The sequence below is a fragment of the Cebus imitator genome, unplaced genomic scaffold (genome assembly GCF_001604975.1).
Source record: "Cebus imitator isolate Cc_AM_T3 unplaced genomic scaffold, Cebus_imitator-1.0 Scaffold469, whole genome shotgun sequence".
In the NCBI taxonomy this organism is placed as follows: Eukaryota; Metazoa; Chordata; class Mammalia; order Primates; family Cebidae; genus Cebus; species Cebus imitator.
Genome location: NW_016107784.1, coordinates 1,106,815 through 1,120,359, shown reverse-complemented (window position 1 = coordinate 1,120,359; position 13,545 = coordinate 1,106,815). Strand labels below are relative to the sequence as shown.

Here is a 13,545-nt window from a genome sequence, read left to right as displayed (position 1 = left end):
AAAAAAAAAGAAATATTAAAAAAAAAAAAATCAACCCAATTTCAGACACTGAATATTTGTAACTTTAAAAATATAATCACGAAGATGTCTCTGTACTATTACTCCTTAGCAACCCTATAATACAAACAATTGTGCTTCATTTTAGTCAGAAAAGCTATACCAAGAGAAAAACTCTAAAGAAAAAATTTCTTGTAGAACACACAAAATAAAATTATTGTGCCAATATGTCCAGACAAACAAAATTCAAGTTAAATGCTCTCTTTGTGTTCTAGGTTAACTTTACAGTAAGTTACAGAAGGCACAATTTTTGGTTCAGATTAAAACTCAAGTTTATCACTTTCTTTGAGTTCTAAAACATTAACATTTCTATATGTTAATCAAAATGACTGTTCTGTCACTTAGGCTTGAGTACAGTGGCACGAACCTGGCTCACTGCAACCTCTGCTTCCTGGGCTCAAATGATTCTCCTGCTCCAGCCTGCAGAGTAGCTGGGATCACAGGCACACATCACTGTGCCCAGCTAATTTCTGTATTTTTAGTAGAGTCGAGGTTTTGTCATGTTGGCCAAGGTGATCTTGAACTTCTGGCCTCAAGTGATCTGCCCACCTCAGCCTCCCAAAGTGCTGGGCTTATAGGCGTGAGCTACCATGCCTGGCCACTAATCAAAATTAAGATAAAATTATTTTAAAAAATTTAGACACTGACCACATTAACAGAGGCAGTGTGTTCTTATGTTCCAAACTAATATGCATGATGTTTTTCAGCATTCAGCCCATTTTTAAAAATAAAGGGCTCCTCTTTTTACATGGTTAAAAGTAAGCTGCACATTTAGACAATGTATCAGTTATTCTAGCATCATGTTACTATACATCCTGTTATTACAAGTAAACACAATCATCTTATTTAAGGATCCACTTACCCACTGCTAGCCTAAAAATCTGCAAGGAACAGGAGTTTCAGAATAAAAAGATTATCTTTCTTGTAGATTGATTCATATTCCAGAATAGAAATGGAAGGTAGGTTAGGATTAATGGTATACTAGACATAAGGAATCCACTCCTCTTCTCCCTTGACCAGAAGTTAAAGGTAAAACAAAGGCCTTTTTGCATCATTTTTTAATTCAGCAAGGGATACCCCTTTTCAGTGTCAAACCCTATAATCAAGATGTATTCATAATTACATGTTTGCTATATATAACAAATAAATGTACATGCAAAACATGTAAACAATTCTGCATACAAACCATCTAAAATGGCCATCTACAACTTGCCTTAATATCCTTTACTTAAATAGACTCCCCATCTTATCTTAGATAACCACAAGCACAAACACAACTTTGAACTCTTTGTGACACTGCAGCTTCACTGCAGAGCACATGTTCAGTAACTATAGATTTTGAGGATGCATGGTATACAATGCAAAGAGCACTGGACTGACAATTAGGAGACAGGAATCCTAGGCCTGGCTCAGTTATCTTGGGCAAGTCACCAACTTCTCTGGACTTTAGTTTCCTTATGTACAAATTCAAGATTATATGAGATGACTAAACTTTCCAGATTACTCTAACTTCTATGGCAGGGCTCTGCAGGCTGGTAGCTCATTCTGTTATTATAGATATTAACAGGAGTCAGGACTCCCCTTCTTTAATAATTTCTTCCTCTAGATTTACAGTTTTTACCATCTTTAAAAGTTGAAAACAATTATCTGTGTGCTACTTTACTAGAATAAAAAACCTTCTAAGATGGTCACATATACGCCCTAAAAACAGATTTATACCAGTTACAGTTTAACCCTCATTTATAGGACTAAAACTTGACACTCTCTAATATGAAGGTCTCTAAAAATACTGACTTCTCTGCTCATTTTCTGATTTCATTAGAGACTTTAAAAAATCAAGCGTCAACTTGAAGTTAAAAGTTGTCGAAATAAGCCAGAGGTAGTGGCTCATGCCTGTAATCCCATCGCTTTGGGAGGCTGAGGTAGGTGGATCACTCGAGGCCAGAAGTTCAAGACCAGCCTGGCCAATGTGGCAAAACCCCATCTCCTCTAAAATGACAAAAAAAAGAAAAAATTAGTAGGTGTGGTGGTACGCACCTGTAATCCGAGGTCGAGGCACAAGAGTCGCCTGAATGCAGGAGGTGGAGGTTGCAGTGAACTGAGATCATGCCACTGCACTCTATCCAGCTTGGGTGATAGAGTGAGACCCTGTCTTAAAAAAAAAATAAAATAAAGAATAAAAACCATATGCCTTTCATTTCTGTCCAAATGATCTTACACAGCTTGGTTGCCAGAAACAATAGATACTACAGTTAAATAAGTAGTTGAGAGAATAAACAGGTCTGCATCTTATTATAAATTTAATTGAAATTTACATTCTTTAATTCTAGAGAACTTCCAAATATCATTTAATTTCTTCTATTAAGTTTAGTCAAATTCTAATAAAGAATGCAAATGAAAAGTGGGGAGAGAGGGAGGGAGGGAGAGAGGGAGGGAGGAAGAGACAGACATACACACTCTCCTAGGAAAAACAGGCAGGCAGAGATGAAAAACTGCAACATTGGATAATTAAAATTCAGAACTGAATGCGAGAGAAAGAAGCTTACAAATAGACTCGAGTAAGGGAGAAGCACAAAGACAGGGAGAGACAGAGGAACAGGGGGAAAGTCCAGCCAGATAATCAAGAGAGAAAGATGAACGGGCAGGGGGGAATTAATGGCAGAGTGGAACATGGCACAGTGACAAGGAAATGAGTCTTGATCTAGAGACAGCCAGCTGGAAGAGAGATCACTCCAACCCTAATACTTTTTTTCTGATTATATTCTTTTGTTATCTCCCAAAGCTCCCATTAAAAAAAGTCTTTTATTTTTTATTTTAATTAATTTGAGATGGAGTTTTTCTCTTGTCACCAGGCTGAAGTACAGTGACATGATCTTGGCTCACTGCAACCTCTGTCTCCTGGGATCAAGATGTTCTCCTGCCTCAGCCTCCCAAGAAGCTGCGATTACAGGTGCCTGCCACCATGCCTAACTAATTTTTGTATTTTTAGTAGAGATGGGGTTTCGCCATGTTGGGCAGGCTGGTTTTGAACCCCTGACCTCAGGTGATCCACCCACCTCAATCTGCCAAAGTGCTAGGATTACAGGTGTGAGCCGCGGTGCCTGGCCAGAACTTTTGTTTTTATAAAATTATTAACAATGCATATTTTATTTCTCTTACAAATTAAAAAAAAATCAGACTTACTGTCAGTATAATTTTGTCATAATTAAAGGTCACATATACCAATATACTGAGGAGAAAATCCTAATCTTATATACTATTAGTTGTTATTCAAAGTAAAGAATGAGAGTACACCAGTCAAGTTAAATTCAACCTCAGGCAAGAACCTACAGGCATTTATGATTATACGCCATTGTACATAGTCATATGACATAACATTGCCATCTGATGAAAAGCACATGATTACTTAAAGATAACTTACCCATTTAGAGTCAAAATCCAGGAGTCTTAATCCTGCTTCCATTTTTGCCCCCCTTGCTTCAGCTGGTATGTCATGCTCTATCTCTTCTCCTATGCAGATTTTAAGTCAGTAGCCATCAATCTGAAGAATTCCTTCCTCTGCTGCCACCTACCAGTTTAATTCTCTGCTGCAGCAGAAGGGTATATAGAAAAAAATATTGCTTACTATTTAGATTAAATAGAAAACATTATTTTGTTTAACATTTCGTATTTTTGCATATACACCAACTTTTTAATGTTTCTCCAAGACCTTCCCTCCAAAAATCAAAACCAAAAATCCCAATCACAGAAAATCAAACACTGTATGACTAATGTTCATGCTAAGCTAGGAAAATTTACAAAAAAAGTAAAAAGAAAGGAAGTGGAAAGATTTAGCCACTCAGCAATTGCCATCTCAAGAAGCCATTTTCTTTTCTGTTTCCTTGTTTACCTACTCCTACAATCTATGAATAAATACCAAAACTTAACATTTGAAGTGGGCAGTCTACAACTCCTACAAATTTTAAGTTCTGAGACTACCCAAGGAACTGTGGAAGATGCAGCAATGTAAAAGTTTTTTAAAGTAACTCTAGAAACTAAGGGTGTTAGGTGCTTTACCTGCTTGAGTTTTCAATGTTCTGGACTGCTTATTGCCCAAGGCTCTGAATACATTAAAACACGAACACATACGCCACCTACATTTAAAATAGGGTAGCATTTGTATGCCCATATAAGCAGTGGGTATATTTTTTGCAAAAGAGTAATAAATTCATTAAGTCCTCTAAAAAGGACTGACCATAAATGCACATTTCCTCAAACTATACATACATAAAAGAATTAGGGGAAAAAGGGAGACAGAATGACAAATATAATAGCAGTTGTAGAACTGGGGATTAACACAGCATAAATGTCTTCTGTTTGTTAAAATCCTGGGATTCTACTTTGGCTCTGCCACTTTGTTAGGACAAGGAAAAAAAAAAATCCTGGGATTCATTTCTATTCCCATTCTTTTTGTCATCTAGGTCTACGTTCCCAATTTATTCTTTATTAGCTGTTAAGGGACAGTCTCTGGTAATGAAATACAAATAGCAGTAATGGCTTGTTTTTGTTCCACCCTCCCACTGCATTCATCAAGGTAAAAATATGCACAGTTTTGCCAACTTAAAAAAATCAGGAAATAAAACAAACACTGACGTAAGCACTAAAGGCTAGTCAACAGTGACACTGCAGTGACATTGCTTCTACTTTCTCATTCCTTCCCCCAGTCTCAAACCCCACCCTTTGACCTCTGTATATGGGATGAGCCTGAGCAGGAGAGTTGGTGATGTCAGGACTGCGCCGTTCCCACGGATGCTCCTAGAGGCCTGCTGTGCTTCTGGGAACTGAGGCACAGGGATGTCTGTCTGACTGAAACCTAAAACAACAACAGTTCACCCACCCCTCATGGTCCCAAACCCCACAATAGCAGCCAGGTATATATGCTATATAAGGCTCACCTACTAAGTATGAATATGGTAAAATCTAAACGCAAGATCATTCCTAACAAGTCAGTGGTATTCAAACAGGCAGCTGACCGGAGGTTGTTAAACTCTCCATGCCTCATACAACAGATAGTTTGTATACTCTAGTGTTAGTCATTCATATTAGCAAGAGAACAAGGCTTTCCTGAATAAGCCCCCCCACCGCCTTTTTTTTTTTTTTTTTTTAAGTATACATCACAAATTCTTGCATGAGTGCAGCTGGGACCCCTTTGTTAGTCAATTCCAATTCAACAGATAAATATCTTTGTCATAAGATCCTTAAGGGGAATGACTATCCTTCTAAGAGTCAACTGAAGCACAGAACAGGTTAATCACTGATCACATGTCTTCCTTCAGCTACAGAAATAGCATTACAAGCCAAGACTTCCTGTTCACTAACTAGTGACTTGCTGGACGTACAGCCTCTTTGGATAGTACGCCTAAAGCCACAGGATGAAATTATGCAGAAATATATGTTGAAAAGGTCCTGATTACTCTCACTAAAATTCTACCTATTAGAAAGATGATAATACCCCAAAATAACAAAAGCTCAGAGCTAAAACTTTAGAAAGGATAGGAAAAAAGAAGAAAGGGCAGGCAGGCTGGGGTAAAGACAGTGGAGAGGATAGTTTAGTTTATTACCTAACAGAAAGGCTATTAAAATGGACAAGGTATATAGTCCTATCCTTGACAATTTATGTCCTTGGTTAATGTGCTTAGCCATCTTGTACTTCAGAACTGCCCTCCTATCTGTTCAAACCTGTAATTTTGAAAGTTTAAACCATGATTTTCTGATTATCTGAAACTGCTCACATCTCCTTGTTAGAACTAGTATCTTAGAACCACCAAAATGATTAGTTCTGAAATCACGTTCCTCCTAAAAGAACTAAAATGTTTTGTATTGTCTTTATTATTCCCTTTCACTTTTATAATGTCACAGAAAGAGAAGCACTAAGGTAAAACGAATGCTATGTTGGGTTTTTACCATATATATAACCTAGAACCTAATTTTACCTTTCAAAACTCTAGTTTTCCATACCTGTCAACTCCTAATTGATGTCTTTATACTGTGAGCTCACTGTGTATTCGGAACACCAACCCCTGAAAAAGCTTAAGCCAGAGTAGCACAATGGAAGAAACAAATAAACCCGAAACAAAAACAAAGCCAAAAAATTCACACTCCGAAATATTTAATTATAGACATATATTCAAGAAATGGAGTCATCTAAATGGCTAAACAAAATTCCAAGAAAGTCCTGAGTATATCGTAACCAAGTCAAACTTTACCCCAAAAGCTCTTCTTTAATCATATTATTTGCTAGATATATTTATTTTTAATTGAGAATTATGACAAACCCATGGTTACTTTTTAAAGTACATAAAGGAGAAGTTTTTTAAAAAAGAAAGTTAGCCTAGTGGTGGAAAAAAAGGAGAAAGAGTTAAATTACCTGCAAGCAGGCTGGGCTGTGCCTGAATCCAAACCGGTGCATTTACCATTCATTATACAGCTGCATTATTGGGGGAAGGGGAGTTTAGAAGGGCAATGACCCCGAAAGTTCTCAATACTTCTCACTCATCATCAGGAAGGGGGAAGAAGGAAAGTTTTTTCTCTGGGTAATTTTTTGTTTGTTTGTATTTGTTTTTTTGGCTCCTGAAAAGGCTGGTAAAGAACAGTAACAGTGCAAGCAGTTAGAATATTTCTTTAAAAACAACGTAAAAAATGCAAAACATTAAGGATTTTCAAAGGCCAAACTTTCGTTAATATAGAAAGAATTTTCACTAGAGTTAGGCAGCCACCCCAAAACAGCATGGCAAAATGGCATTGATATAAAGGAAATAAAATGCCACACAAAAATTCAAAACAAAACTAAAAACATTTCAAATTAAACCTGGAAGACTAGAAGATTCCAACAGCAGATTTCTGTCCACTACTGAAACATTCCAAAATCCAAGCTCCAAAGGTGCCTAAATGTATTTTAAATGAAACTTTGTTTTGTTTTGTTTTAAGGAAAAAAAAAAAAAAAAAAGAAAGAAAAAGAAAGCAAGCAAGCAGTCAGTGAACCTGGTTATAAATCCTGCAATATATTACATTTTAAAAAATCCTAGTACAACAAAAACAAATCTTAAATAAAATTAAACAAACAAACAAATAAAAACAGTAGCAGCAGAGGTTACCTGTCTGAGCACCTACATTTTCTTAGGAGGGGATCGTGTCTCACCAGCCAAATAGCCCATAAACCTTCTCAAAAAAAGTGAGCCAGGAGAAAAATATAACACAAGATTTGATTTTACAATGTCTCTAAGCCCCCCAACCCCCAAACTGGGGATTCACTGAATGAAGCAAATTTGCTTCTCCATTGCTTTCTTCTTGAGAAAAAGAGATGATTTTCAAAGTCAATGCCTTCAATATCTTCTCAAAGTCTGATAATGTGCTTGATGAAAGCCAAGTCTCTTGTTGGGTATTTCTAATGTTCCAGGGTAGTTTTCTTATTGATAACACATACAGAAAGATTTCAATGTTCATTGGAGAAAAGCCAGCAGAAATTATAGGCACCAAAAAAGAAAAAAACTATTAAAAATTTTAACTAGAATAGTTCATACTTATATGTTTAGATGTATATATATAGTCCAGTTTTCATCATGGGTGACATAAATACAATCAGAAATAATTATTTTTGAAGTACAATTTAGAATTACAATTTTAACAATATACAAAAATTTTACAATTCAGATTTTATCATTACACATATTTGATAAATACAATTTATCTCTCATAATAGCAATGAAGATTATACAAAAGTTATTAAACAATTATGAAAATAAATTTAATTTTCACCTAAATATCTGCTGCTGTTTCCTTAGGTTCTTTCCAGAATGATTTGCTCTTATTCTTTACCTTAATTTTGAAGGAATTCAAGAAGATATCCATGTTTTTAAAATCTAAGATGATAACTACTGTTCTTTTCTTTCTAACATGTGAGTGTATAATCCAGAAACTGGTTGCTAAAGCTATGTTTTAATATTATGTGAATGCATAATAGATAGTGAATAAAACTAATGAACTAATTTCACATATTTCCTATAATATAGTTGGTTAATTTGGTATTAGTTAAAAGATGGCTTACTACATTTTTCCTGATGCCTTAGCCCACCAACACAAACTTGAAATTTTCATCAAATAAAGAGGTTGTTTTTAAATGTATTAATCTACATACCTGTGATATATAACTATTGAAAGTGTATGTGTTATAATATACATGGCAACCAGATGGTCTCTACATGAACATATGAATGATAATTTAACTAGGCAGTTCTTTCTTCCTCATTTATTTGTCTATACCAAATAGTATGCATCCTCCACAGTATGGTCGTTCAGCGAAAGAAGTACCAAGTATTTCTTTCTGTTAATGAGTCAGAGATACTAATATATGTATGTGAGTCCCCCAGTTACCCTGTGCAAGATAAGTTGTTTTAAATGCAATTAGAATATCCTAAGTTAAATGACAAACTCCTCTTACGTATCCTTTTCTCTGAGGTGAAATGAGACACTGCACAGATGAGAGGTGCTATTCTATTCATCAACAATCAACCTTTCACTCAATTTTAATATTATTTAATTCTATGGAAAAAACAAATTTTATTACATTCCTTTTTAAAACGGGGGAAAAACTGTACAGTAAGCATGATCAAACCTCTGTTATAGGTGGTTAATACTGATCTTTTATTATTGCCTCGAAGTCTCTCTAGTAGTGTCCAAGAAATTATGCTTAAGGTCCATCTGATGGAAAATAGCACTGGAGAGGCAAGACAGGGCTTGGGTAAAAGCTTCAGAGGATTTGTAGGGAGATGGAACTTGCTGTTTAAAAAAATTACGTTGGGCTCTGCAGCATCTCCATTTCTTAACATACCATCCAAACCCTTCAGTGGGATTAGTTTTACCCATGTTTTAAAGGCTCAAATTATATGCAGTTTGGGGGCTTTTATAAATTCTGAAAGTAAAGAAATATAAAGAGTGGACAGTATTGAAGGCTTAAGAGTAGGGCTATAAGAGACTCAATACTACTAAATAAGTCCCCAAACAAAAACATCCAACTCACCCCCAATCCCAACTCCTGTATGTAAAAAGAGAAAATGCATAGCCAGAAGCATTAAAGAAAAGCATGTAGCCTTGAATAAACCATACAATGAACAGTTTAGAAACAAAAGGAAAAAAACAAACATACATATACACAAAAAGGCCTAAAAAGCATCTATTCACCCTATGTTTTAAGGTGAATACCTCTACCCCAGTGGAGTCTCCTTATGAAAACAACTCATCTGTTTTTTAAAGTCAAAAACTGTTTCCCATCATGCTCCATTTTCTAAATTATCCTTTTTGATTAGTTGATGTAAACAAAAAGCAAAACACATACACATGCATGCGTGCACACACATACATATATACTCCCTCTAAAATGTGAAAAATGCAAATATATAACGCTGGCATTAGAAATCACTTCAGCTTTAAACTTAGAACTCATATAGGCTCTTGATTTGCCCCAAAAAATATTTTTCCTTGTCCTTATTTAAATGCCCAACCACCAAAAGAAAAAGGGAAAAAGTAAAAGGCTTTAAATGTACACATTTCAAGTCTTGTTAACAAAAAAGGTTGCATTTTCTTCACTTTGGCCATTGTTAAAGATGCAGGCATAGAGCAGGAAATGTTAGACTAGCATGTATTTAAAAAAAAAAAAAAGCAACATTAACAGAGCACATAAAAGACTAACAAATACAAGTCAATGCACATTTTAAACTAGTGTAATTTTATCTACATTGAATAAATGTTATTTTGTATACCGGACATTGCAATACTGTTCATTTCCATTTCATCATGCAAACATGCCAATTTTGTCATTAAGAAGCCTTTATTAGGTTATATTCACTTTGACCCTCCCACCAAATTAAGGGGGAAAAAACAAAACACAAAAGTAAGAAATCCCAGGAAAAGAGCCCCTCAAGATTTCATAAACTACAAACTAAAGCTACTAATAAGGAAATGGCAGAATTTTCAGAGCTATATAATACAAGAATTCCTGTAATTTAGGCAGATGTTTTCCTCACTGATGACAAATTTTGCAACACAATGTGAAGTTATGCTACTTGGATATTTGTAGCAAAATCATTTTTTGTACAAAAACAAAAGCAAGGAACCATAAAATAAAAGTATATGTTCCTCATGGCCTATGAGCATACAAAATTTTTTAGAAATTTAAAAGGGTAACTATGAGAGCCTAACATTTTTCTATATCCCACCTATTCTGCCTCTCTATTTGTAGGAATTGTAAATGAAAGTAACATCTTATTAGCAGAGGTCTCATCTATTTCCCACTGCCTCCAACTAATCCTACTAATTTTCTCTCATCTTCCTGAGCATCCTCCATGAACAGCATTGCAAGTTGGTTTTAAAAATAGAAAAGAAAAAAAGAAAGTAAGGTTTACAAGGGTTTTGTTGGTTAATTACCAGTGGAGTCAGTCCACCAGTAGTTTGATTTCATTGGCTAGCAGCTGGTTCATGTTGAACAGGCCCCCTGGGAGCTTGGTAAGCAGCTCTCGCTCCGTGCTTTCAGGGTCGCTGTCAACAGAGCTGGAACTTGCTCTGATGTTGTCAACAGCAGTGCTGGCTGGGGGACCCAGCTCCGGCTCACTAGTCTCACTGGCCGTGGACACCACGGAGAGCAGGGACATACGCCGGGTGAGCCTGCCAGAGGGTAGAAGGGAGGCGGCATAGTCTGCTATGATACCAGCTACATCTAGATTACAAGCCTTATGAAAGGCGATGAAACCTACATTTGCATTGGCCTCACAGACGCAGAAGGAGCCGTCATCTTTCATCAACAGGTCAATGCCACACACGTCCATCCCCAGGATATTAGACACCTGGATAGCTAGCTGCTTCCCTTGTTCACTCAGTGAGCACATCATCCCCACACCACCTGGCAAGAGAAACAAGACAGGAAATTAACAAAATCATAAACTTTTCAATAAAATTAAAGTTGGCCTCCAAGGCTAAGCCTCTGTTCTAAATTAATAGTGAAAACAAAGGTGCTATCCTAGTGTAAAATTAGGACTTCTAAGTCTAGATTTTCCTTCATTAGGAATCTTCTCCCTATCCGGTCTCCCAGGAATTGATGATTTAATAATTTTTCAATATTTTTTCCAAGCCTATCTTACTTGCAAGAATACAGATCAAGTATAAGGAAGTTCAGCATAAATACAATTCAACTACTTTATAGATGGCAAAAGTATTATTGATTTTTGATTTATAAAAATATATAACAGGACCACGGATGAGGTGGAATCTGGGAAGGTGGTGACCTGAACGTAGCTCTCTTCCTCTATAGCCCTCACTTCAATGTAGCTGCATTCCTAAGCCAAAAGGCTTCTGTGTCATAAGGTAGCTGGCTAGATATAAGAAGTCTTTGGCCTTGCCAAAAGGAAGGAAGAGAAAGGAAGCAGGACTTCATTTTCTCACTTGGAGATTAGCTTCACAAAGCTCTGAGCTAAGAATAGGAAAGCAAAGAACTTTAAGAAGAGCTTGGCTCCAAGGGCTCTGTGTATCCACAGGAGTGAGGATGACAACATTATATGAGATTGCCTGTAGTGTTTGACCCCAGAAAAGCCAGAAGTAGCTAGACAGGTGAGGTGGATCCTCCCTACCATTGAGGCTGGAGGAATAAAAGAGTCAAGGAAACAAAAGGCTTCTTTTAGGTACCTCTATAGAACACTGGCCTGTGAATTAGATTATTCTACTTCACAGCACTTCCAAGACTGAGGCCATATGGAATACTACAAATAACCCAAGCTGAGTGAGCCCTGATGTAAAAATAAAACAATAATAATCCATTTTGACTTTAATGAAAGAAGAGCTCTTTAAGGAGATTCAAGTTCAGCACAAACAGACTTTCTGAAGTTAAAACAAAAACATGATTATTCAACTAAAAAACCCAAGAGAAACTCAGAGTACAGTTGCTTTTGAGGGTTATCTCAGAAAATCAAGTAATATGTAAAGCATAGCTAAAAATGTGAGGTGAAATCATAAAGATAAAAAATTTGGGCTGGGTGCAATGGCTTATGCCTGTAATCCCAGCAATTTGGGAGGCTGAGGCATGAGGATCACCGGAGGTCAGGAGTTCAAGACCAGCCTGGCCAACATGGTGAAACCTCATCTCTACTAAAAAATACAAATATTAGCCCAGCATGGTGGCACGCGCCTGCAGTCCCAGCTACACAGGAGGCTGAGGCATGAGAATTGCGCCACTGCACTCCAGCCTGGGAGACAGAATGAGACTCCATCTCCAAAAAAAAAAAAAAAGAAAAAAAGAAAACTGGAGAACAGAAGCGGGAAAAAAAAATACTCCTGAAGAAGGAGAGAAACAGATTGCAGAGAGGCAATAATTAATGAAGAAAATTTCCAGAAACTTTATAAGGAAAAAATTTACGCTGCTGACTAAAACAGCTAACTTTTAAAATCCAGGTTAAACTGATAAGACACAGATACATCTACAAAATTCCACTAAAATTTGAGAATAAAAAATTTACAAAGAATAAATTACCTACAAATGAAGAAAATGAGATTAGATTTGGACATTAAACTGCAACAATAAAATCTTCAAGGTGGCAGAACTGAAGCTAAACTCTTAGAAAATAAGAATTATATCTCAGCCCAAATACTATTCTTCTTTCAGGAAGAAGACGTGTGATATTCTGATCTTTATTATATTTTGGTTTTTGTAGACGGTTCCTGGCATGTAACTCCCACAGCCCTTGTTACAGTCTTTTGTTTAATGTTGGGGCACTTCAGGCCTTAGAAAATAGAATCTCTCTAACCTTCCCCTGTCCTCCTTTCACCTACCCTACAGCAGTACTCTAATCTTTCCTGGCCTTTCTGACGGTGGGTCCTAAGACTTCATTCCATATGAGGACCTGCCTACACCCTGGAGGAAGGAATGCGGCACAGAGAGGCTAAGAAGAATCTGAACAGACAGGCCTGCTGGGTCTTTCTACTCAGTCTATTAATGTTCGATCATATCCTTCTGGTCGAATTACATTTTTACATGGTTATCAATTATGTCTATCCAGTAGGATATCTAAAAAGACAAGGTTCAGAAAGCTTCTGGATAGCTGGAACACACAGCATGCCTCCGTGTCCTTTCTCCCGTGCCTTGCCCTATGTATCTCTTCATCTGTATATTCCGTAATATAATTTATAACATACAGAGAAACACAAGGTAAGTGTTCCCTGAGTTCTGTGAGCTACTGTAGCAAATTAATCGAACCTAAGCAGAGGGTCACAGGAACCCTAACTTGAAGCCAGTTGGTTAGAAGTTCTGTAGGCCTGGACTTGCAACTATTGTCTGAAGGGGGTGAGGTGGGGAGTTAGGGATAGTCTTGGAGACTGAGCCCTCAACCTGTGGGATCTGACGGTAACTCCAAACAGAGAAATCCCCTACACGTGGTGAAGTTAAGTCTTCTGTGTGAACTGTTGTTGAAT

At 36.8% G+C, this 13,545-nt stretch overlaps 1 protein-coding gene across 11 annotated transcripts in view; it reads right to left on the bottom strand.

Moving 5' to 3' along the window:
• The window catches only part of RIMKLB (ribosomal modification protein rimK like family member B), an 81,651-nt gene that overhangs the window by 1,115 nt on the left and 66,991 nt on the right, over window positions 1-13,545 (bottom strand). For 8 of the 11 annotated variants that reach the window (XM_037732733.1, XM_017512324.1, XM_017512326.1 and 5 more), the window contains 3 exons: window positions 6,464-10,987; window positions 3,479-3,644; window positions 920-1,064 (listed from right to left, as the gene is read on the bottom strand). In XM_037732733.1, the coding sequence (XP_037588661.1) occupies window positions 10,524-10,987 (464 nt within the window). In that variant the 3' untranslated portion in view covers window positions 920-1,064; window positions 3,479-3,644; window positions 6,464-10,523. Of the gene's footprint in view, window positions 1-919; window positions 1,065-3,478; window positions 3,645-4,113; window positions 4,191-6,463; window positions 10,988-13,545 lie in introns of all 11 variants that reach the window. The other 3 variants (XM_037732728.1, XM_037732729.1, XM_037732730.1) reach the window with 3 other exon arrangements.